General features: G+C 43.0%; 2 protein-coding genes across 5 annotated transcripts in view; one reads left to right on the top strand and one right to left on the bottom strand.

The window, feature by feature from the left end:
• Positions 1-1453: 1453 nt before the first annotated feature.
• On the bottom strand, positions 1454-14085 carry DHRS9 (dehydrogenase/reductase 9). Of its 3 annotated transcripts, none has more exons than XM_083497196.1 (6): positions 14067-14085; positions 8703-8929; positions 6038-6389; positions 3698-3956; positions 2662-2825; positions 1454-1938 (listed from the first exon to the last, which is right to left on the bottom strand). In XM_083497196.1, the coding sequence occupies exons 2-6, from the start codon at positions 8709-8711 to the stop codon at positions 1712-1714; spliced, it is 1011 nt and encodes a 336-aa protein (XP_083353322.1). In that variant the 5' UTR covers positions 8712-8929; positions 14067-14085; the 3' UTR covers positions 1454-1711. The 3 variants fall into 3 exon arrangements, with proteins under 3 accessions (XP_083353322.1, XP_083353321.1, XP_083353320.1); XM_083497195.1 differs by lacking the exon at positions 14067-14085 and adding an exon at positions 12188-12353; XM_083497194.1 differs by lacking the exons at positions 8703-8929; positions 14067-14085 and having other exon boundaries at positions 6038-6440.
• A 6274-nt stretch (positions 14086-20359) lies between these two features.
• Positions 20360-25847, top strand: part of ABCB11 (ATP binding cassette subfamily B member 11) — a 44382-nt gene continuing 38894 nt past the window's right edge. Inside the window, exons 1-3 of one of the 2 annotated variants that reach the window (XM_083495869.1) lie at positions 20360-20493; positions 23422-23516; positions 24689-24710. In XM_083495869.1, coding sequence (XP_083351995.1) covers positions 23441-23516; positions 24689-24710 — 98 coding nt within the window. In that variant the 5' untranslated portion in view covers positions 20360-20493; positions 23422-23440. The remainder of the gene's footprint in view (positions 20494-23421; positions 23517-24688; positions 24711-25847) is intronic. The other variant, XM_083495870.1, reaches the window with a different exon arrangement.

Genomic DNA, 25847 nt, shown 5'->3' with positions numbered 1-25847 from the left:
GCCCACCCACTTACCCAGATTTAGGATCAAAGCTGGAGGAGGAGGATTCACCAGTCTCAGGACTCTGCCCTTCTCTGGAATATCTAGCACCAACACCACCATAAATAGGGTGACCTGCACCACTTGAAGAGAAACCTGCCTCATGGTTTGAGAACTGCTGAGATCTCAGAGCAGTTCACAATATAAAAACACAAGACAAAACACAAAATGCATAATAGAAACAAGAACAACCAACCCCCCCCCCAAAAAAAACAATAACCCCCTCCCTGCAAGGTAAACCACCCACAGGTAAATTTTATAAGCCACACAAAGAACTGGTTTGCAGATTGGAATTCAGCCCCAAGGTCCTCTTTTTCCCCCATTGGAAAGTTGAAGACAACTGAAAGTATGTGCCTGACTGCCTCCTACTGCTCAACACTTATAAACCCTTGGATGTACCATCTATAAGGTAAAGGTAAAGGTAAAAGGACCCCTGACCATTAGGTCCAGTCGTGGCTGACTCTGGGGTTGCAGCGTTCATCTCGCTTTATTGGCCGAGGGAGCCGGCGCACAGCTTCCAGGTCATGTGGCCAGCATGACTAAGCCACTTCTGGCAAACCAGAGCAGCGCACGGAAATGCCGTTTACCTTCCCGCTGGAGCAGTACCTATTTATCTACTTGCACTTTGATGTGTTTTCGAACTGCTAAGTTGGCAGGAGCAGGGACCGAGCAACGGGAGCTCACCCCATCGCGGGGATTCGAACCGCCGACCTTCTGATCGGCAATTCCTAGGCTCTGTGGTTTAACCCACAGCGTCACCCACGTCCCTATCTACAAGGTAGAAGATGCTAACTAGAAGGTGGTATTTAGCAAGTGCTCTTTCTCTCTTTCTTTTGGTGGGCAATGCATTCTGATTTATCTGGCTATGGCAGATGACTGTGGTGCCACAGTTCAAACAGCAAGTAGCTGTTTCACACCAGCATTCTGTCACACAACACACTTTCAGCCAGCCCACATAACATGGGGTTGTGACCAGTTGCATTGTGTCAGTTGACACCATCCAGCCATAGCCAAATATGTCATGAGCTCCCTTCTGGAAGTGGCAACCTACCTTCCACCCCCCCAAACCATGGTGTAGCGGTGGGAGAAGTAAGGATGCCTCACTCACCAGCTTTGCAAGAGTCAGGATCACTCATTGCTCATTAGAGCCGGCCCAGGTCATTTGGCCACTGATTTGGGAGTCTCAGCTTGCCTCATGGGCGATAAGCCGCGAAAAGCCGCGAAAAGCCGCGAAAAGCCGCTAATAGCGCTAACAGCGCTAATCCGCTAATCTGTCAATGGGCTTGCTTCGCAAGACGAAAAAACCGCTAGACGAAGAGAATCACAGAACGGATTCTTTTTGTCTTGCGAGGCACCACTGTACTTTGACAACGTTTTGACAAACTGATAATTTCAAACTATTACTCGAACAATATTTGACTGGTCGATTCACTAAGATTTATTTGAGTTGGCAAATGCTAAGCCTGAGTCATCTAGATCTGCCTTCACTACCACTGGGCAAAGCAGTTCTTATGACAACTGCTCTTTAAAAAAGGGGTAAACAAGAAAAGAGAAGCAATTATTGCCAACATCTCTGGATGCTTGATCACCTGTGAACACAGATGTATTCATCTTCATTGTTTGGTATGCACAACTTGAAAAAGCACGAACTGGAGTTTTTTTGGATGCAATTTTACACAGCATTTGGGTCAAGTAGCTGAACTTTGTTCTTCATGAGTACAAAGTCCTGCACAAACGATGGCATTTTTGAAAGTGGTAGCCAAAGAATCTTAGCATCCATGCCTGCACTGTACCGGGCCTTTGGATATTTGCTCATTAAGGCATGTTCCATGCAATTCACAACCAATGAGAGGTCTGTATTCTGACACAGCTTCACTAGTTTCTCCTTCTTTACTGCATCTGCAGAGAGAATGAAACCAGGAGAGGGAGATAAAATATATGCAGCAATAAACTTCAAGAGTCTTAATTCTGTGCACTTCTTTCTTAATTATTTGAAGTACTGTTGACGTGGAGCTACTTTTGCACTGTGCAAAGAGCATTGCCATATTGTTACTTGCAGTTAAATAAAAAGTCTTCCTATCTCCTTTCGTTCCTTTCCATTATCCAGCTGTGCTGCAGGCAGGACATGGAAGTCTTTGGCATTGTGGGTAATCCTTGGGACGATTCCACGGCCTGCCACTCTTCAGTCATGATGTATACTGTGGAGCATGAAGCTGAGGGAAGGAAGCAATAAAGCTTCCCTCCTTTCTACCACATGTTGCCACTACTGCATTCACCTCTGGTAAATGAAGCGAAGGATTAGGAGTGTGCTTTGACCATGGGCTGGTGGAGATGAGAGGAGGTTGAATGCTAGGAACTCTTCTCTGCCCTAGATATTGAGCCGAGCCATAGAAGTTCTCTTTTTAAAATTATTGTTCTGATTTTTTTCAGTGAGACATATTCACTGTATTAAAACAAAATCATGACATATATTGACTCAGTCACAGAGTTCTCCTATTTTTTGAGGTGCCTTTTTGAGTAATTTCTCAACCAGGCTTGGGTGAACTTTGATGGCATCTCTACTTCTGTATTATGTTTAGGCCCTTTCTCCATTAATACAAAACAAAGCAACTCATGGCTTACCTTCCTTTAAGTATTTTTCACCATACTGCTTTTGTATAGTTTGAGGAAGGGTGTCCCAAACAGACATTTTTTGTCTCATGACCATGTCTCTGTCAGAAAGCCCTGTTTTAAACAGCCCTGGTTCAATGCAAGAAACATTCACTCCAAATGGTTTCATGTCCTGTCTGCAAAGAAAGTAAAAAGCTGTCATTAATTTTGTTCAATAATTTGGGCGCATTTTTAGAGAAAGCGCTATGTAGATTCTGTCAGCAGCACATTATAGTTTCTGCACACAAACACAATGATCTTATAAATGAAATTTCTCAGTTTCTGTATAAAATGATTCAAGGTCATGGGATGCCTTTGGAGTCCTTGTGGTAAACCTCACGAATGCAAGAGATCCATCATGCATGTCCTCATATGAACTCCTGCCTATCTCCTTGACATTTAAACCAGATTGTATCTCTTCATTCATTTTATATTCATGGCTCCACCAGATCCCAGGGATCTGGGCCATTCTCTGCAATAACTTGGTAACTGGTTCTTGCTTCACAATTAATGCGCCCAATGCAACTCAAGAAGACATTGGGTTCAGATGTTCAGCACAGACCTTCAAATCCTTTTCATGATGTGCACTTATGTTTCAAGTAAGATATCATTTGTGAACAGACACCAGACATAACATGGGCAGGAGGAGCCCATGATTTACATCCAAATAAGTCTTATATACTAATATCTTGTGTACTATCTTGCAATGTAGGAAAAGTGGAGAAAGTGGAGTAAAAAAACAGATGACCAAGAACTACATTAGTTTTTGAACTGATACATTTAAGGAGCACTGTCTCATGGGTGTACCATTTCGCTGGATGACCCCCTGATTCAGGTAGCATGAGAGATAGATTTGGATGGATGTCAGTGGTGGTGAGGGCAGTGGCATGCTGGAAACAGAATTCTACTAAGCCCAGTTTTATCCCCTGCATGCAGGCACTGAACCCATGCTCAGTTTGGGTTGAATCATACATGCATTACGAAGGCCATCCATTAGCTATCACTTTACCTTAAACTGTCGGTGAATGCTTCTGCCCCATATTTGGATGGACAATAACCACCTGAGCATATTGGTAGAACACCTCCAACACTGGTTACGTTTATTATCCTTCCCTTTGCCTTCTTCACCAATGGCAGCATGTGTATAGTAACATTGATGAGGCCTATTAGATTAACATCAATCGGTGCTTTATAGTGCTCGATGGTCAGCCAGTCAGTTGGTGCTGATACTCCCATAATTCCTGCATTATTGATCAGGCCCCACAGACCTATGGGGGGGGAGGGAGAGATTTAAAAAAACAAATAAAAAGATAATTTATTATGTCTGAGAATGAAACTTTTTTTGAGAAATTGATTTCTGTGATTTAACATCCCCATTATCATTATTATTCAAAAGGCAGAGAATAAGATCATCATCATAATGGTATATAAATATCATTACATCTACGTAAAAACAGAAAGGTCGTAACAGTAACCCAGCTATGTTAATTGGTAGCAATTCCCAATCATGCCATTTCTTTACTCTGAACACTTTAGTCTGAGTGAGCGAGGGCTAATTCACACACGCATGCACACCACTTGACATTTCATCATGCAGAAACTCACTGATGAATGTGTGCATTGCCATTGCTGAAAAGTATTGTAATATTATGAGGGCAATGTAAAAGCTCTGAACAGGACAATTATCTCCACACATACACGTAATTGCTCACTCACTAAAGCAATATTTCGGTCTGCATCCTGTCATATGAGGGAGCTTGTCATATAAAATAGTAAAGTGCCTCCCCAACGCAGGACATAGTTAACATCAAATCCAAATCACAAACAGCGGCTTGACCTTAAAAAGAGCAACTTTAAAGTGTTTCAAAATCAGGCAGGTATTCTTCTCGTTTTTTTGTTGGTTGGTTTATGAGAAACTAGCCTGCTCACCAGGACCATAACAAGAACCTACTGGATCAGGCCAGAATCCTGTTCTCACAGTGGCAACCCAGGTGCCCATGAGAAACCCATGGTCAGGGCCTGAACACAAAACAACACTCTCTGCCCCTGTGGTTTCCTTCAGTTGGTATTCAGAAGCAGACTGCAGTGCTTTCGACAGTGGAGGGAGAATATAGTTATTGTTCTTAGTAGCCACTGACAGCTTGGTCCTCCAAGGATCTGTCCAATCCTGTTTTAAAGTCATCCAAGATGGTGGCCGTCACTGCCTCTTATGGGAGCGATTATTCTAGAGTGCTAGCGTTATGAGATTGGAGGGGGGAAAGACTTATTTATCCCCTTTCTCCATGTCATTTCATACATTCCTATCATTTTGGTATTCTACCGTCCCCCAACCCTGGAAGAATTCCTGAGGATACCCTTATTAAAAATAAGACCACCGTTTTTATTTCTACCCTGCCATAGCCTATACTGCTCCTAATAAGAGTCAAGGTTTGTGTGGCAGTGGCTAAACTAAATTACAACATTGAGTTACAACACTAAGCTTACAACAGTGAAAAGCCGTAATTTTAAAATGCCTGCAATTTCCCTGTAATCGTCACCGCTTTCTCTACTGCTCACATGCTATTACCCCCATACCTACTCAGAAGTAAGCCCCATTTTGTTCAACAAGCCTCTTAATAAGTTTTAGAATTTTACAGCCTCACCCACACTCTGCCACATCATTGCACAACCTACTTCAAATTTCCTTTCTATGCTTTTAAAACATGAAGGCTGTGGAAACAGGAAGGGGGGGGGGGAGAGCTCACTCTGCACAAAACAGCGGATGAAAGACTTACCAACAATTATATATTTACAAATAATTTCAAGTCTGGACCTAAGAGACACAGGAGGTATCCATACTTCCTCTTGCCCCACCGCTTTCCCCCAGGAAAAGCTGCTCTTTAGTGCTCAACCGGAGCAAATGGCAATTTGGGCATTCCTCCAGATTGATGTTTGCTTCGATTTAGCACTAAACAGGGGATTTTCCTGGGAAAAAGCAGGAAAACCACTTGGACCCATGCTTTCGAGGCATGGGACAAGCAGAAGTGTGGATGAGCCCTCACCCAGTGGACAGAAGCCACAATGCATGGTGATCACTTTATACCCCAAACCGTAAGTTTAATTAAAAACTTGCTTTAAGAAGGAAAGGAAAAACCTAAGAAATACCGAAACAATTCATTGGCTTTTTGTGCAGGTTAGCAGATGTGTACCTGGAGGCTATATCTTTAAGGTTGCACAGAAGCAGAAATTCTGTGCGCTAAGCCTTCCTCCTTTACAGCAGCCCCAATTCCATGCTTCTCTTAAATGTGCAGGAGCCCTCTGGGGGTCTATTTAGTAGATTTTGGGAAGAGTTCAGGTGCCCATCACCTACCTTTATCCCCTACTTCTTTCTTAACATATTCCGTAACTGATTTGATGTTCTCTGTGTTTGTCACGTCCAGTAGCACAGCGTGGAGGTGCCTGGAAGTCTCTGCTTTCAGCTCTGCGGCTCCCTGTTGAGTCTGGCAGGCAGCAATCACTTGAAACCCTTTCTTATCGAAGGTTTTGGCTGCCCGCTTTCCAAATCCAGAGTCACAGCCAGTGATGAACACATATTTTCCTACAAGGTACATATCTTTTAACTTCTGCCCTGCTCTCCATTTCCACCAGACGAAGCAGATGACAAACCACATCAACACGTAGTAAAAAAGTCCGCTTTCAAGACCGCTATCTTCCATTTCCTCCTTGAAAGAGACAGAAAGACACGTTACAACAGGCATTTCCCTGCCATTAGCATCATTTCCTGACCGTGAAAATCTAAAGGAAATAAAAAGCGGGGGCAACACGGAGAGCCACTCTCACTTTCCATCACCAGCCTTTAACTTCTGTTAAATTAAGGAAAGCTTCCCTGGGGGCCAGTAAATAAAATGGTCACTTTGCATTCATCAGTGTGTGGAAGTTTTAAGTAGTTAGGAAGCACCACAGACTTGTGGCCTCTCAGTCAGGCTGTATATGGGGAGTAAAGTCCCTTGAACGCAACAGAATATGAAATATAGCATACAATGGGGTTGGGCTGAAAATATAGCGCTTCACATAATCTTGCCAATCCTAACAACCACTCTGTAAGGTAGGTCAATACAGTGGTACCTCGGGTTACAGACGCTTCAGGTTACATACGCTTCAGGTTACAGACTCCGCTAACCCAGAAATAGTACCTCAGGTAAAGAACTTTGCTTCAGGATGAGAACAGAAATCGTGCGGCGGCGGTGCAGCGGCAGCGGGAGGCCCCATTAGCTAAAGTGGTGCTTCAGGTTAAGAACAGTTTCGGGTTAAGAACAGACCTCCAGAACGAATTAAGTACTTAACCCGAGGTACCACTGTATTATTTTTATTGAAGCAACAGGTTTTGAGACTGAGAAATAGTGGCCAGTGAATTAATGAAGGATGTAAGGTAAGATTTGGAGCAACTTGCGCTTATGTATTGTATGATATCTGTTCTGTTGACTACATTAGTATTAGTATTAGTGTTATCATTAACATCCTGCCTTTTTCCCTGACAGGGACTCAAGGCAGCTTACAGTAAAAATAGGAACAGTTTAAAACATAGGGGGGGGGGGGATTAAACATTAATAGAATTAAAACTACACACACACACACACACACACACACACATATATAAGCTCTATTGTTAGCTGCTCTGAGCCCGGCTTTGGCTGGGGAGGGCAGGATATAAATAATTTATTATTATTATTATTATTATTAAAAACATACAGATAACTACAATGAAATTTTCATTCAGAGCCACCAGTCCCTAAAAGCCTGTAGGAATAAGGAAGTCTTCACCTGCCAGCAGAAGGGCAGCAAGGAGGGAGCCAGCCTGGCATTTCTAGGGAGGGAGTATTTATACCCTACATTTCTTCCTTTGAACTCAAGGTATCTTATTATATGGGGCTTCCTGAACATCCCCACTCAGGCACTGGCAGGATCTAGGGATGTACAACTCTGCCAATTTCAGTTTCTCTCAGTTTCACACTTTCCCCAGTCTTAAATTCAGTTTGCCACAATGACAGTTAACTCAGTTGGTCAGTGCATGGTGCTAACACCACCTTTGTCGCTGGTTTGATCCCCATATGGGCCACCGGCATATTCCTGCATTGTAGGGGGCTGGACTAGAGGGCCCTTGGGGCAGTGGCATAGCGTGGGTTGTCAGCACCCGGGGCAAGGCAAGTAATTTGCGCCCCCTAACCCGTGGATTTGCGCCCCCTAACCCGTGGATTTGCGCCCCCTAACCCGTGGATTTGCACCCCCTATCCCTAACCCCCAGATGTTGCACCCGGTGCGGCCTCCCCCCCTGCACCCCCCACGCTACGCCACTGCCTTGGGGTCCCCTCCAACACTACAATTATATATGTTTCTAACATTTCTGCATCAGTCTGTGATATTTGTTTGTTTGTTTGTTTGTTTGTTTGTTTGTTTGTTTATTGGGGGGAAATGCCGTTATGAAATGTTCACCAGCTTTTTAACGTGAACTTCTCAAAATATGCACTTTTTAATGCAGTTTTGCCTAATCTATGCATCTGTTCACGTCACCCTCCCTCGTCTAAATGCATTTTCATGCACACTTTCCAGACCCAGCTGTGCTTAGCTCATTCTGCATGCTGGCTCCACCTTATGCCATCAGCCTGGAACGAGCATGCCTGGAACATTTCCATGGCACCGAATTAATTACAACTATTACTTCACCCATCCTCACAACAACTCTGTGAGGCAGGACATCAGTATCATCGCATCAGAGAGAGGCAACTGAGGTTGGGAAAGAATCATTTGACCAAGGCCATCAAGAGATTTCACAGGTTAGCTCAGACTTGTGTACACCCATTTCTTGCCCTAATTCTGCAGTGTTGGCTGAAGGCGTTGCTAGCTTGACTTCTTCAGTGCCATGGCTTCAGATCACTTGTACGCATAGACGTACAGCAGCATAAAGCAATCACCTGTTTCGGAGGCTGGCTGAAAACTAAAGAGTTGCAAAACAAAACAGAGTCCATCTATACATTTACCTCTGTCATGCTGGCTGTGGCTCCTTAGGGAAAGGGTGTTTCTCCTCCTATATGATCTGGCAGGATCAATATGCTGTTTGCTTATCTTCTCAGAGTAGTTCCCTCTGTGTGGCAGGACTCATTTTAAAAGCAGGACATTGCACACACGATGTTGCAGAACGGAATAGGTAGATGCGGCTGTCTGTCCTCACTTCCTCCGGAATTTCACTCGCAAAGATGCAGTCAACCTATTGGTGAAATAATTACAGAACAATATAGCTGCTCTTTAGTAAGCTCGCACAGATCTGAAATAAGTTTGCAACACTCGCTATGGACTAGTATGTTATGAGCCTCTCATAACATAACAAGTACAGTGGTATCTCGGGTTACAGATGCTTCAGGTTACAGACGCCGCTAACCCAGAAACAGTACCTCAGGTTAAGAATTTTGCTTCAGGATGAGAACAAAAATTGTGCTCTGGCGGCGCGGCTGCAGCAGGAGGCCCCATTAGCTAAAGTGGTGCTTCAGGTTAAGAACAGTTTCAGGTTAAGAACTGACCTCCGGAACAAATTAAGTTCTTAACCCGAGGTACCACTGTAGTTGGGTGTTTTTTTTTTAATTGTATAGTTTATAGCTTTCTGACATTTTTGACCGCGATTATGGAAGAAAACCCACTGAACTCAATGGAAGCTACTTCCCAGTAGGCATGTATAGGGTTGCACTGTTAATGCTGTAAAACAAGGGCAGGGAATCTATGACCCTTCAGCTCCAGCCAGCATGAGCAATGGTCTGCTATGACAGGAGTTGGGAATCCAATGACATCTGGAAGTCAGTGCAAACTATCCTGAATCCAAATTTGGCAAGGGGTGTTATAGCGCTATTTAAAATAAATAAAGATGAATTTTAAAACGACAGACAAACAAACAAACGTATAAATTTGTTCTACCCTGCAAGGAAAATAACCCACCAATTGTGTCATTCCCTGCAAATATTGAACATTCCATACAATTTCCACCCCCAGAACAGTTTGCATGCAGATAACACAGTTACGAAAGTTGATGATAACAGAGCAACAGTTAAAGCACACCTCCAGATACATCCCAAACGCCTGGTGAAATAAGAACGTTTTCACTTGCTTTTGCAAGGAGACCTAGGAGGAACACAGGCAGACCTCTCTTGAAGGGTGTGCCTGCTACAACTTCAGAGCTGCAATTGAATAGGCTCTGTTCTTAGAAGCTTATATCCTCCCCAAGTAGCATGACATTCCTCAACTTCCGTTTGTTTCAAAATCCCCCATTTTTTTTAATCTAAAATTTATTTTAGATCATCCAGGCAGCTTTTCTCAGACAAGTAAGGTTTCTCAGCTTCATTACTTCCTCTTTTTTTAAATGGAAGAAGGATAAATGCTTCTCAGTCTCCTCTCACTTCTTCAGGGAAGGGGAAACCCTTTAAAACTCTCTGTTCTCTTTTCAAACACACATACGAGGAGCCTGGCTGCTGGATAAAACCAGAGACCCATCTAGTCCAGCCTTCTGTTCTCACAGCAGCCAACCAGATACCAAGCCCTGAGCGCAAGAGCCCTTTTCCTGCTCACAATCCCAAGGAGCCAGTGTTCAGAGCTGTACTGCCTCTGAGACTGGACCAGTAGCCACTCATATCCTTATTCTCCACAAATCTGTCCAATCCCTTTTTACATTCACTCTGATTTGCTTACAGGCTGTATATTCACCTTCTCACCAATCAATCATTCATGCATTCCACACTGTTCAAGGCATTTCTTCATCACTTTCCTAACTGCAAAAAGTGGGGTTTTTTGCACAAGGGCAACAAAGCGTTTTAATCCACTTTAATCGCGCAAACCTATTTTTTTTTGCTATACAAAAAGTACCTGTATTTCTCGCTCTATAAGACGCACCAGACCACAAGACGCACTTATTTTTTGGAGGAGGAAAACAAGAAAAAAAAATATTCTGAATCTCAGAAGCCAGAACAGCAAGAGGGATCGCTGCGCAGTGAAAGCAGCAATCCCTCTTGCTGTTCTGGCTTCTGTGATAGCTGCGCAGCCTGCATTCGCTCCATAAGACGCACACACATTTCCCCTTACTTTTTAGGAGGGGAAAAAGTGGGTCTTATAGAGCAAAAAATACGGTACTTAACAGTCTGCAAGAGCCAGTGGAGACCAATTAGGGTTAATGGAGAACCACCTCATCAAACACCTGCCTTGAAGAACACTTGAAGGAGCTGGGTATGTTTAGCCTGGAAAAGAGGAGATTGAGAGGAGATATGATAGCTACATTCAAATATCTTAAGGGCTGTGACATGGAAGAGGGAGTATGCTTGTTTTCTCCTGCTCTGCAGGGCAGGACTCGAACCAATGGATTAAAGTTACAAGAAAGCAGATTCTGACTCAACATCAGGAAGAACGTTCTGACAGTAAGAGCTGTTTGACAGTGGAACAGACAAGAGGTGCTGGACTCTCCTTCCTCGGAGGCTTTTAAGCAGAGGTTGGATGGCCATCTGTCATGGATGCTTTAGCTGAGATTCGTGCACTGCAGGGGGTTGGACTAGATGACCCTTGGGGTCCCTTCCAACTCTAAGATTCTATGATCTTACAACCAATCGGGCTAGCTCCTCTTTTCATTGGCTCTGGCTTCACCTACCAGCATTTCCTTTTAAGAATCCATGCAAATTTAGGAGTTTCCCTTTTCATCTCCAAGTTTATCCTGGAATGCCCATTCAACAGCCACACCTGCCAGGAATAGTGCCTCAGATCATATTCCCATATCTTAACAGTGCATGTTGAATCTGGCAGTCAAGGCACTGACCTGCATTTGCACAGGAAACTTTTTTGGAGAACAGATAAATGAGCAGAGCTCTTCCTTGGCTTATTTAGATGCTTCGGTTTTGCTTTAATTTACAATAAACCAGGTCTGAGATAAGTGGTTCGGTTAGTCTACTGCCACATTCCAATGCCTCCTTTCTGAGAATTTTCTTTTGCAAATTCTGGATTACATGAAACTAATACTTTTTCAAAAAATGAAATGAAATGAAATGAAATAAAATAAAATAAAATATGAAAGCCTCTCATATTGTATTTTAAGAGCCCTCTACGTGCCATACAATTCTGGATTGGAAAGAGTGCCTCAGTTGCTCTTTTCCTGGTCTCACACATGCTTTTCTGTAGTTAGGGGTTTTCTTTGACCGCTCTGTAGCTTGCTGACTGAATAAAAAAGAAATTACAACTTAGCACACAGAAAGGGTGAAATAGTCTCAGAAATCCAAATGGTGTTTAAAATCAGGGTCGACATGTACACTCGTTTCTTCCCCTCTAACAGTATCGTGACCTAGAAAGATGTGGACTTCAGTTTTCAACCCTCTCTGAGATTATGCCATGCTAATTTTTCTTGTTTGATGTCCTGATCTGAGGGAGAAGGTTGTCGTTGAGCTATGTACACTTAGAGGTGAGCTACACTGATCATGAAGGAGATGACAACAAGAATAGTCACCCTTGTGATTGTAAGGAGCTGACTGTTGGATCCACCCAGCGGTTGCTGACACAACTCCCATATTCCTTCCCTGGCAGGGCAGAGCGAGTGTAGCAGATCTAGTGCCCTTGAGGTTCCCTGGTCTCCAGCATCCAAAAGCCTGGGGCTCACATGGCAGGGCCTGGTGATGTCACAAGGCAAGCTCTAGTGATGTCACAAATCCTATGAATCCATGGAGTGAAGATCACATGCCCTTGCAAAGCAGATCACTCAAGGAAATGAGCCAACATTCCTAGAAACCAACACACCTCTCTCTCATACTCATCCTTGGGTGTGTGGGTGGGTGGGTGCGCGCGCATACACGGACACACACACGCACACGCACACAGCAATGCAACCCACATCTACTTTCTTCCTAGCTTTATCTTTCATTCTAAATTGCTTCCTTCTTCCTTTCCTTTATATTCTTTTTTTCTCTCTGACTCCCCTCTTCCTTGGTTCCTCTCCAAATTCTTCCATTTATGGGTGTCCACAGGCACCATTCCAGTGGGGAGTAAAACACTTGAAAGGGGGGAGAGCAGGGTAGCTTCATGCACAAAAGAAAGACAAACAGCAATTGTACGTTTTGTCCCATATCTCAGGGTCTACAAAGGCTAGAAACATACTCTGGTTTAACAAAGAATTCTGGGAATTATGGTTTACTAGTGGGAAGGGACTGCTCATCCCCTTCATGGATGCTCATGGTCCAACCCCTGTTCCCTCCCTCCCTCCTTTTCCCTGTACTACAATAATTTTTGTATACATCATTTGGCACGAGAACTGCATCACAAAATGTGGATCAGGGCACATTTCAAAAGACAGCTGTGTTTCGGCTTGCATGTTGTTTTTGAAAATGTGAAGTAGGTAGGTTCGCTTTTAAATCTGAACTGAACCGAGTCCCTTCCTAATCCTCGCTCCCTCCCAGGAGCCTGGAGAAAATGAACCCAACAATTTAGCAGAGCCCTACCATGTTCACCCCTTGGGATCTTTTTCTCCTAAGCTCTTGACAAAGGCTTTTTGTTGAATCAGGAGTTGTTGGGTCTCTCCCCATCCCATCCTCTTTTAAGAGGTAGAAATTCAGGGGGTGATGCAATGATTATTTAGAAATTTAGCAAATGGGGCTTTGCCTATCAGATAGGCATTAAAGACCTACAGGATATGTGATTTCATTAGATCATTGGGAAAAACTTTGGAGATCAGATATTAATTTCACCGCATTTATAAGTATTAAAGGAAATAATAAGCAACAACAACAACAACAACAACAACAACAATAATAAGTAAATAATAGAGTAGACCCATTGAAACAATCGACGGGAGTCAGTCATACCCATTGATTTCATTCATAGTTTCATAGAGCATGATTTAATTGTTCACAACCCAGCGAGAAGGATGGGTGGATAGTCACACAGACCAACATGCACATACAGTATGCTTCATCTTCTATCCTGTTAAGTGAGGCTATCCATATCAGTAAGGAGAAGTTAGAATAATTAATAACAATAATAATTACGTACCGGGTTGCCCTAAGTTCCCAAAGTACTTGCTATGCATTATCCCTGTCATTGCAATAACCCTTTGTGGTACAGCAACATTATTGTCCCTGCGTTACAAGGGACTGGGTGTCTAGGAGGCTATGGCTGACTTAAAAGCCCACAACAGCTTACGTACGTTTGTTGGGGATTTTTTAGGTGCTACAATACTCTTTGTTGCTTTGGCTTGTAGAAGGCTCCCAGGTGAGTCCATGACAGTATGGAAATTTGAACTACAGGATCACCATCTCATAACTCACACTTTTACAGCCACTACATTACACCAATTAGTAAAATGCTTGCATCCCAAATATGGAATTGGTACCTACCTACTCAGTCGAAGAAAATATGTTGGCAGGTTGGCTGTTAAAGGTGCGCCTTACAAGTACAGCTAGTCCAAAAACTTGTTGTGTTCTCTCTCTCTCTCCTTCTTCCCTGGCAATCTTCTAAAGATGATTCCTGCACAGAACCACCTTTTGACTTTTTAAATTAAGGCATCACAATGAGTGCCTTCTGACTCAAGTCATGAACAAATTGCAGATCTCGTGAGTCACATTGTTGATTACATAAGTCATTTATGTTGTACAGGTGCATTCAGTTTGGCAGTGAGTCACACTCGTGTTTCTTCAGCTACGAAACACACAGTCCAGAGTCAAGGGTCACAGTATTGGTGTAAATGAGTAATACTTCCTTTAAGTGAATTAAATAATTTAGCCAATTATTTAAAATTACTGTATTTTAATGGTGGTGTTATATTTTTGTGAGCCACCATGGGAGTTCCATTGCAAACTGGAGGGCGGGAGAAACAAAACAAAACAAACTGGTAATCTGGATTCCACCTCCTATCAGTCTCAGTCAGCATGGCCAATGGACATCATAGGAATCATGTCCAGCAACATCTTGGGGAACACAGTAAGCCCTGCTCTGGTTGGTTATCAGCTCTGGCAAGACAAAAACCTCCTTCTGGCTGGCACCATTGGCATCCTAAACAACGCTTGTTTACATCTCTCAAGGTTAAGTCTCCCCATTTCCAACTTCATTGTAGGACACCTCTGCCATTCTAGGCAAAACATGGCATTCTAGGCCAAAGCGATTTTGCTTCTTGCAGCAATCTCTGAAGAAGCTGACTGAACTGGAAGTGGACTCTTACTTCAGCGCTGCCATTTTCTACCACAGAAGGCTGCTTAGGGTTACTGAACAGGCTGCATAGCACTCACAGTTCTCTTCTTCAACATAGCGAATGGCGAGGGAGCTCACGAGGAAACGGCAGGAGACTGCTGCTACTAACCTCAACCCTCACACGCCACGTCACTATGCTGAATGGTGAGACCAGTGGTTCCACAGCTACCAGCTGGTGGCCACCAAGATGAGCACCAGCAGGACTGTTGCTGCCATTTTAAAACTCTTGTAACAGCCACAAAAAAAAAGATATAAGGGGGATGAGTGGCACCTTTAGCCCACTAAATAGCTCCATGCTCCCCAGGTAAAAAAAAATATCAGCCATCTGTTGAACTTTTGACCTACCATAGGAGCCAACTCCTAGGGGCCAAAGTCCCTTTGACCCCCCAAAAAAACATATTTGAGGGGGCAAGCCCCCCCCCCATGATAGGCATTGACCTTCCAATGGTGTGCACCGTGTCTTGTGGTCGATTATGTGAGGTGGGGCTTGCCTGGGACCCCCCCCCAAAAAAACTGTTTTGTTCAAGTTGGCGCCCCTGTGACCCACCATTAGTATAAAGGTAAAGGTACCCCTGCCCGTATGGGCCAGTCGTGTCCGACTCTAGGGTTGTGCGCTCATCTCACTTAAGAGGCCGGGAGCCAGCCCTGTCCGCAGACACTTCCAGGTCACGTGGCCAATGTGACGAAGCTGCTCTGGCGAGCCAGCACCAGCGCAGCACACGGAAACGCCGTTTACCTTCCCGCTATAAAGCGGTCCCTATTTATCTACTTGCACTTAGGGGTGCTTTCGAACTGCTAGGTGGGCAGGAGCTGGGACCGAAAGACGGGAGCTCACCCTGACGCGGGGATTCGAACTGCCGACCATACGATCGGCAAGTCCTAGGCACTGAGGTTTTACCCACAGCGCCACCCTTACCATTAGTATAGAACCCTGTTAATAAGCCAGTGAGGTCTCCAATCTGAGCTAGAGGATGAATCGAATATGCAAGTTTCAACAAACATAGAACCAAACTATACTGTCCATCAGGGAACAATAATAGTACAGTCTGTCAGGAATGATAATCACATTACCCTTTTATGCTAGGAATTTTGGTTGATTCATATTCTACAATTTTTTAAATGTGTTTGTGGGAGAGGGAGGTTATTATTTTGTTTTTCTTTTAACTATTTATTTTGTGCTTTTTATCCTTTTTTATCTTGTGAGATCTTCGGATTAAGGGCAAAATATAAATTAGGTAAATAAATAAATTTTGTGCCCTGCAGGAAAGGCAGAAAGAGGGTTCCCCACCCCCACCCAATTCACTTAATCTTCCCCTTCTTGGAAAAACCTCACCTACTAAATTTCTAGCTGCCTTTTGGCTTTTAAAGGCATAGGAGTTTTTGCCACGGGAGCTAGGAAGAAAAGACAATTCTTTGGGTCAGTCATTATTACACAGGGAAGCTATTTCCCTTTGGTGAACATGAGGTAAATGTGTGATCAATCGTGATTCTATATTTAACTTGCAGAGTAGGGGAGAAATACTGATCAAATGAAGTAATCTTCACCTGATGCAGTAAGTGAGGAGACTGGCAGCCAGTGTACACCCTGAGAGCGATTGTTCTCTCATTTTAATACCACTCCCTTTCGAACAAATACTTTCCAACATGGTGTTCATTTCCACCCCATATTCACCACAAGAATATAGGGTGCTGCCTTATACTGAGTCAGACCAGTATAAGCTCCATATTGTTTTCACTGACTGGCAGCAGTTCTCCAAGGTTCCAGATGAGACATTCCCTAGAGATGCCAAGGTTTGAACCTGGGACTTTCAAAGTAGATGCTCTACCAGTGAGCTACAGCACTTCCCACCAAGACTCCACTGCCGTATCAGAGTATAACCTTTGCCAACTCCACGATATCATTAGTACAGATGTACCTCGGAAGTCAAATGGAACCCGTTCTGGTAGTCCATTCAACTTCCAAAATATTTGGAAACCAAAGCACAACTTCTGATTGGCTGCAGGAAGCTCCTGCAGCCAATCAGAAGCTGCGGAAGGCCCATCTGACATCCGGGTTCCAAAGAGCGTTCTCAAACTGGAACACTCACTTCCGGGCATTCAGGAACCAAAACATCCGAGTACCAAGGCGTTTGGGATCCAAGGTACAACTGTATTAATATTTTAAAGTTTGCAGTGGTACAAAATAAAGTGAAAAAGGTGGGCGGAAGAAAGAGAAGGAATACAATACAATATATGGTAATGTAGCTATGATTCTTCTCTGCACACACAAATATTTGTTGATGAGAACTGTCGTTTGTGAAGTGAGCAGGCTGATGTCAGCCCATTGCTACACGAGGTCATTTCCTAAGAATTAATTGGTTGTTGGAAGGCTGTGCTTCCTGCGTGTGTCATGTTTCCTTTTTCAAATGTCATAAAACTGTGGGAAACAGTGCAGCCGCGACTTTTGCTCTAGATCTCACAGCCTTGCAACATTTCTGAGTTGTGTAATGTGATGGGATATGGTACAGTGGTACCTCGGGCTAAGTACTTAATTCGTTCTGGAGGTCCGTTCTTAACCTCAAACTGTTCTTAACCTGAAGCACCACTTTAGCTAATGGGGCCTCCTGCTGCTGCTGCTGCTGCGCCGCCGAAGCACGATTTCTGTTCTCATCCTGAGGCAAAGTTCTTAACCCGAGGTAATATTTCTGGGTTAGCGGAGTCTGTAACCTGAAGCGTCTGTAACCTGAAGCGTATGTAACCTGAAGCATATGTAACCCGAGGTACCACTGTAGTTACAAAGTAAGTGCAGCTGCCGCTAGAGCCACTAGTTGGCGGTAGTGATAATTGGGTGATATAAGATGCCTGGTTTGTAATAGAAATGCCTGCCCTGGGTAGGTGTGGTTCCCTCGACAGTTTGGTGACAGGAACTAGTTGGAACCTTAATTTTACTTAGTTTTGCTTGCTTGCTTTTCTAAAAAATGAGGTGCTGATATTCATCTGTTGATGGAAGCACCATGTGCGCCAGCAGAAAATGGCTGCCATGGGTAGCCAAAAGGGAAAGAAAAGTGATGGTACTCTGTACCAATGAGTACCACCACACACATAGCACTGCCTTTATTGTGAAGCAAGTCCAAGCTCATTTGTAAAAAGGACCCCTAACAGTTAAGTCCAGTCGCGAACGATTCTATGACTCTGGGGTTGTTCACTCATCTCACTTTACAGCCCAAGGGAGCCGGGATTTGTCCGCAGACAGTTTTTCCAGGTCATAGAATCATAGAGTTGGAAGAGACCACAAGGGCCATCGAGTCCAACCCCCTGCCAAGCAGGAAACACCATCAGAGCACTCCTGACATATGGTTGTCAAGCCTTTGCTTAAAGAACTCCAAAGAAGGAGACTCCACCACACTCCTTGGCAGCAAATTCCACTGTCGAACAGCTCTTACTGTCAGGAAGTTCTTCCTAATGTTTAGGTGGAATCTTCTTTCTTGTAGTTTGAATCCATTGCTCCGTGTCTGCTTCTCTGGAGCAGCAGAAAACAACCTTTCTCCCTCCTCTATGTGACATCCTTTTATATATTTGAACATGGCTATCATATCACCCCTTAACCTCCTCTTCTCCAGGCTAAACATGCCCAGCTCCCTTAGCCGTTCCTCATAAGGCATCGTTTCCAGGCCTTTGACCATTTTGGTTGCCCTCCTCTGGACACGTTCCAGTTTCTCAGTGTCCTTCTTGAACTGTGGTGCCCAGAACTGCACACAGTACTCCAGGTGAGGTCTGACCAGAGCAGAATACAGTGGCACTATTACTTCCCTTGATCTAGATGCTATACTCCTATTGATGCAGCCCAGAATTGCATTGGCTTTTTTAGCTGCCGCGTCACACTGTTGGCTCATGTCAAGTTTGTGGTCAACCAAGACTCCTAGATCCTTTTCACATGTACTGCTCTCAAGCCAGGTGTCACCCATCTTGTATTTGTGCCTCTCATTTTTTTTGCCCAAGTGCAATACTTTACATTTCTCCCTGTTAAAATTCATCTTGTTTGTTTTTGCCCAGTTCTCTAATCTGTCAAGGTCGTTTTGAAGTGTGATCCTGTCCTCTGGGGTGTTAGCCACCCCTCCCAGTTTGGTGTCATCTGCAAATTTGATCAGGATGCCCTTGAGTCCATCATCCAAGTTGTTGATAAAGATGTTGAATAAGACCGGGCCCAAGACAGAACCCTGTGGCACCCCACTAGTCACTCTTCTCCAGGATGAAGAGGAACCATTGATGAGTAGAAGTGGCTTAGTCATGTGGCCAGCATGACTAAGCCACTTCTGGAGAAACCAGAGCAGCGCATGGAAACACCATTTACCTTCCCGCCAGAGTGGTACCTATTTATCTACTTGCACTTTTTGGCGTGCTTTCGAACTGCTAGGTTGGCAGGAGCTGGGTCCGAGCAACAGGAGCTCACCCTGTCAAATACCAATGTTGGAGTTTCCCTGAGTCCTGTTGCTCCCTGGCATTAGGGCAGACCCACTGCAAGTTTGCCTCACAAGGTGAGTACCCTCCCAAAACACCCATGGGATACCATAGACTACGTATGTCCCCAAAGAGGGGCAACTTTAGGACCCATTAGTATAACTGAAGTGTGAAAGGTGGATCCCAACATGATCAGCTACACACCTGACTCTTTGATTCTGAATGCCAGTAATTAAAATTGCAGAGAAGCTGTGGATTTAATAAAAAAGATTAGAAAGGTGACAGGTGAATTAAGATGCTTAAACTGCGGTTGCACCGGCTGTTATCGGGGTCCAGTTGCACCACACACCAATGTTCAGTGACCACATGAAGGGTCACCTGTGTATTGGCAACACACGGATGATAAACATATAGCTCAGAGCTTTTGTTGTTGGCTCCTAATTGGTAATGTCTCCATTGGGGCTCCATGAGCTCCAGAAGGGGTTTCTGCTATTTACGCCAAAGAAGACCTTTTACTGCTTCCGTCAAACGTTGCTGTGGGTGGTGAACCCATAAATGACTTCTCTAGAAAGCTTTCAAAAATGCTTCTAGCCTAGGTTGAATCAAAGGGGAACTTTGTGAAGCTTTTCTGCCTAGTTAGCTGCTTAGCCTCCAGCTGAGAAAGATAAAGAATGAATGTTGTGCAAATTTTGGAAAAGGAACAAAGATTTTTAGCTTCAGATTTAGAGATGGACTTTCAAAGTGATTTTTGTACCCATTCCACATACATAAGACTTCATTGTTGACCTTTAATCAAGAATTATTATAATGTTGCCTTTCTGAGACTGCATAAGACATTTGTTTTTGTTTTCTGTGTAGTTTTTCAAAGATTTCTATTTTCTCATTTTGCTGTTCAGCTGTATGATAATTTTACTCAAGTTAAAATTCTACACTGAATGTCAATGAACTCTGAGGACCACTCGGTTACTAACCTTTGTGTAAATAGTCTCTGACTATTTAGAGGCTTAACTCTTGATAAATGGGTTACTACATTGAAAGCTGATGGGTGTTGAAAATGGATGTACAAACTGTTGACTAAACTTCACTCCATAGGATCCTTGGAGCTTGTTTCTCTGTTTCTTCCTCTTTTTACTTCAACTGGTGAGGAAAAATATATGTATTATTACAATGTTAGCTTTGGATAAAACAATAAGAACATGCACCTCAGCAACTTAAATAAATTACAAAATATACTGTGACTAGATCTTAACAGTAATTAAGGAAATAAAGGAACATTCTGTGAAAAGTGTTAAGCTAAGCTGCTTTTTTCTGAAACTCTTGTTTTACTAGGTTATAGAATAAGTAATAATTTGAAATAACTATTTCAAATACTCCTGGGCACAAGATGAATTTGCTATATTAACTGAAGAAGTTTTCAGAGTATTTTATGGCCAAACAGATATAGGAGATCCATGACTGCATGTCTTGATATTTTAAGTTTTATTTAAAAGCAGAGATGTGTGTTGGGAAGGAGGAATCTAAATTGGATTGGAACAGCAGAACTGGAATATGTTGATATCTCTTCCTTCTTGCAACAGTTTTCTGATATAATACGCTGCAGCTACTCTTTTTCCTACTGGGAACAAATATTTATTCTTGTAAGCATGAGTGTTCTTTAAAAGCCTACTTAAAGTCATTGTCTTAAACTGTTATTTTATTACAATGGTGATGATGATGATGTTGCTGCTGTTCTTCGCTAACACAACTCAAAATTCCTATAGAAGAGCAAAGACCATTTGTTAATGGGGGGGTGGTGGTTGGGGACGGGGACAAGTCAGGTCTCTGTTTTTATGCTGATTATGAATCCTGGGGTGGCTGCTGTACCCTCAATTGAATTTTCCCTTCTGTGCAATACTTAAGTATGTTTTCGCCTATCACTTCAGGACTGAAGTTGGCTAAGTGACTTCTGCTGCGATTCTTCCTTCTACTTACCCACTTACTTCTCCCATGTAAGAGTGCATAGAATTTAAACCTTAAAGACACAGGAAATGTCTTAGGTCAGGGTAGCTACAGGCAGATCTGCAAGCTGGTGAAACTGCTGTTACATACAGTGGTACCTCAGGTTACATACGCTTCAGCTTACATATGCTTCAGGTTACAGACTCTGCTAACCCATAAATAGTGCTTCAGGTTAAGAACTTTGCTTCAGGATGAGAACAGAAATCGTGCTTCGGCGGCGCAGCAGCAGCAGGAGGCCCCATTAGCTAAAGTGGTGCTTCAGGTTAAGAACAGTTTCAGGTTAAATACGGACCTCCGGAACGAAGTAAATAATTAACCTGAGGTAGAACTGTATCTTTAGACATCAGGCCTTTGGTTTTTAATTATCTATGGCCTTTTTTGTATGAGTGGGATGTTTTAATCTAGTTTTTTTAATAAAAAAATAGAATGGTCTTTTAGGTTTTTTTAATGGTAACTTTAGTGTGTGTGTGTGTGTGTGTGTGTGTGTGTGTGTGTGTGTTTAAATTTTTAAAAATCCTGTAAGTTGCTTTGCGTTGCCATGGCAAAAAAAAACCCCTAATAAATTTAATAAAGAACAATGATAATAACTGTTGCACTAAGCCGCCTGCAAAACGCCTTGATGAGGGAAGAACTGAGCAGAGGGAGTAAATATTACATTTATGCTTTACTTTCCTGCCCTGCAATCTCAGTCAAAGAGGGTTCCTAAAGTGGAAGCTAATAATGAACTGAAGAGGAATTTGACTATCAAGAACACCCAATAGATACTGGGCAAAGGAGATACAATTTTCTACAACGGCAGTTATTCGGGCAGGGCTGGTCCAAGGCAATTTTGCTACCTGAGGCAGAGCAGCAAAATACTCCCCCTTGACCTCCATGGAGTTACCTCTTCACAATTACATAAATGCCGCTACCAGGTGGTAAAAAAATAAATAAAAATGCAGTAATAATTAATTAAACGGGTAAAAATTTGCTGCTTTTCATGACACCCAAAATCTGTTGCCCGAGGCAGCTGCCTCCCTCTGTCACATGATAGGGTTGGCCTTATATTCAGACTATTCTGCATGAGGGGTGGAATATTCTGAGGCTTAGGTAAGGGTGCAAAGGAAGACCTTCACTTTATGCCCAGAAGTGCTGAAACGTGACCCGCGCATGCGCAGACATGCGGACACGGGTTACGTTCACTTTATTTTTCAGCAACAGCTACCCCAGGGCCCCATCAAAATATTTAGACCACTGCCACCTTTTAGTTATGGGGGGGAGGAATAGAGCTGTCTAACACTGTACAGTGGTAACTCGGGATGCGAACGGGATCCGTTCCACAGCCCCGTTCGCATCCCGAAGTGAACGTAACCTGTGTCCGCATGTCTGCACATGCGCGGGTCACGTTTCAGCACTTCTGGGCATGCTCATGACATAATTTTGACGGTCTGCGCATGCGCGCGTGGCGAAACGCAGAAGTAACGCGCTCCGTTACTTCCGGGTCGCCGTGGAGCGCTACCCGAAAATGCTTAACCTGAAGTGTATTCATCCCAAGGTATGACAGTAAACTACCAGACTGGTCCTGATAGCCTTATGATGCTGTCCCCTAGCTGTTAATTCCTTGTAACTCAAAACAAGACAGCAAGCTCTAGAATCATCTAATGCACCTGCGATTTAATGTACTTGGAGTTAAAAACTGGCTGGCTAGGGTTTAAATCAGTTCTTTCAACTGTACTGTATTTTGTTTTTGCTGCGGTTTTCTTTTCTTTTTTAAAAAATACTAATTGTAACTCATATTGGAAGTTGTCAAGCTGAAGCTCAGAGTTATTTTAAGCAAGTAGGTAAGTAAATAAGTAAGTAAGTAAAGTGAAGCTGAACGATGGACCTACTCAGATTTATTTTAAGTAGGTGGGTAAGTAAATAAGTAAGTAAGTAAAGTGAAGCTGAACCATGGACCTACTGACTTATAAGAATTTCATTCCATTTTACTCAGTAAAATCATACAAGTACAAAAGAGAGCTTTAGAAAATTGTCATTTGGTTTGCAAAGTTGGGGTACATTATTATCATCATTATCATCATCATTATTTAGCAGCATAAAGAGGAAGATCATGCCTGAGCCAGTTACTTTGCGCAGTATTAAGAAAATCGGAGAAGACAACTATGGCTTTGAGCCGGAAGAATCACGTATGATGTTTTCCATTTTATATACCTCTTGACTTTAGGTACACGTCAGTAAATCTCTTCAAGACCCATTTGCTCATATCATTCCAAGCTCATGGGGTTTTTTGGGGGGGTGGGGAGAAAGTATTTGCTTGCCCACTCACTATTGCTAACTCCTCCTCTTCCTCTGGTTGGAAAAGTTAACAAATTATCTGGCAAGATGTGGAAGGAGGATATGCAGCTCAAGAGAATCATCCTCTTCCCCAAGTTCCAGTGTGCAATAGACCAGTTTGCAGGGGTTGCGGTTGGTCCCAAGACTGAAATTCTCTTTTTGAGCATCTCAAGATCTTGGATGCAGAGTGTTACCTTTCTTAGCTGGAGAAGGAGGAAGAGGTAGCAGCAGAGGTGATGAGCAGGCAAGAGGGTGAGGTGAGAGAGCAGGGCTGAAACATTGGTGTTCACTTTACAAGAATGCCCTTCTGCTTGATCTTTTACCTTGAAAACCAAACCAGTTGAAACGTGGAGGTACAATTATAATGAAGGGAACTGTGGATTCTTGGAGAATAGGCCTGGGCATATGAAATGGGATTAGGTCTCAGAGTTTTGAAACAGAGCAACCAGCTGCCCCATCTTGATGTGGTATTTTCTGCATTAGATTGATCCCCCCCCCCCCGTAATATCATGCTTATTATTTTATGTTGTTTCAGAGTTACTTTTTAACTTATTCCAAAGTGGAATAGGAGCCTGGATAAATACACATAAATAATAAAACACAGCGGCCATTTTAATATAGTGGGAATTTTCCCAGTGTTTTGTAATAATAGAAGCATCTTAAAAAACAAAAAAGAGAGCCTTGTTCTGACCTTGACATACAAGCACTCCTGTGCCTGAACATAGTCAGTCTTTGGTTAGCAATGGCAATTCTGTGGAATCTTCTGCATGCAAAACATTGGCACCACTAAGTTATGTCTCTTTCCATTTCCTGAACCTGTTTTGGGAACTGGTTTGTAGAATCAGATCTCCAACATGAATCATTCCAATTTGGTCCATTTGGGATTTTTGTATGAACTCTTTGAGTTCTCTTTAATCAAACACTGCCTGTACATAATTAAAATGGCCTTGTGTGTGTGTGTCTAGGAGTATGGATTAATTTTCAAAGAATGCTAACTATGGGATATATTTGTTTTCCCCACCAGATAACGGCATCTGCAAACCAGAGTAAGTAATGCAGATATTTTCAAAGTATTTGATTACACAAGTAGGACATGCAACAAAATGTTGCAGTGTAGCGAGTCCTTGTGTTCCGGATTTTAGTCAGCCATGCCTCATTCCATTTCCCCTCCCCTGATTTTACATCCTCCCCTTCCTTCACTGTCAAGGAGCATTCTGTGACCACTGAGCATGCTCAGACCTCATTTGTCTGTTTTGCTGGTTTTGCCCCCTTCATTGAACTCCCCCCCCAAAAAATATTTTTTGCATCTCTTTGGTGCTTCGTGGGGGGGCATCTCTCTCTCTCTCTTGAGCCTGCTGATACTTCCCCCGTTGCGAGTGGATGGTGCAGTTTTGGCTATATAAAGATCCACACTATTCATTTATTTGATGCCTAGAAAGCAGTTTTCATAATTCATTGGTGTGTTTGCAACATAGGAAATGCAGCCACTTCAATTTTCTAATCTCTAATATTATGCAACTGGTATGAGTTAAGCAAAAATTCAGAACACAATGTGCAATAACAGAATACCAGAAGAAGGAAAATGCTACTATTTCAATCAATTCCTCTTACAATGCAGGTTGGATCTATTCACAGGTTTCATAGCATGATGTGATGATTAACAATTCCATGTGCAAATATTTTCCACTCTGGCTGCTTTCCTTAGATATGACATTGACTGACAGCCAATCAATCACTTTTGTGTGGGTTCATGGCTGTGGTCTATGCCACAACAGAATATTCTAGAACAGAATACAATATTCTTGCTGGAAAACCCTCTTACAAAAAATAAAACAAAAAACCCCAGAATTAAATACGAAGAGATTTGTACTAGGCTATAATTTGGTGGAAGCAAAACTAATATGTCTTAAAATAGAAACTTGCCTGCTGTATCACTATACAGTTGATGGAGAGAATATAGCCTTAAGCAAATTTCTGAGGAGCTGGGCTCCAGATATGCGGAAATAGAGAAAACACCAAGCCCTTAAATATGTTTTCACAGCTCAGAACCTCACTGAAACTGGTTGTCACAAAGTTTGGTACCAGGTACACACATGAATGGGATTTAAGTTTCAAATTAAGCCTTCTGGTGAGGCGAAACTCAGAGTAGCACGGAGATGCATTTTTACCAGAAGTATAATGTA

The sequence above is a fragment of the Podarcis liolepis genome (assembly GCF_965112155.1).
Source record: "Podarcis liolepis genome assembly, chromosome: 1".
Taxonomy (NCBI): Eukaryota; Metazoa; Chordata; class Lepidosauria; order Squamata; family Lacertidae; genus Podarcis; species Podarcis liolepis.
The sequence above is the reverse complement of the archived record's forward strand: the minus strand, read 5'-3'. Positions and strand labels throughout refer to the sequence as shown.

Coding starts and splice junctions, on each gene's coding strand:
- DHRS9 (XM_083497194.1), bottom strand. CDS start 6,425: ATGCCTGTTGTAACGTGTCTTTCTGTCTCTTTCAAGGAGGAAATGGAA. Junction 3,957..6,037: donor GAAAGAAGTAGGGGATAAAG/GTAGGTGATGGG, acceptor CCCCCCCCATAG/GTCTGTGGGGCCTGATCAAT. Junction 2,826..3,697: donor GCATTCACCGACAGTTTAAG/GTAAAGTGATAG, acceptor CTTTCTTTGCAG/ACAGGACATGAAACCATTTG.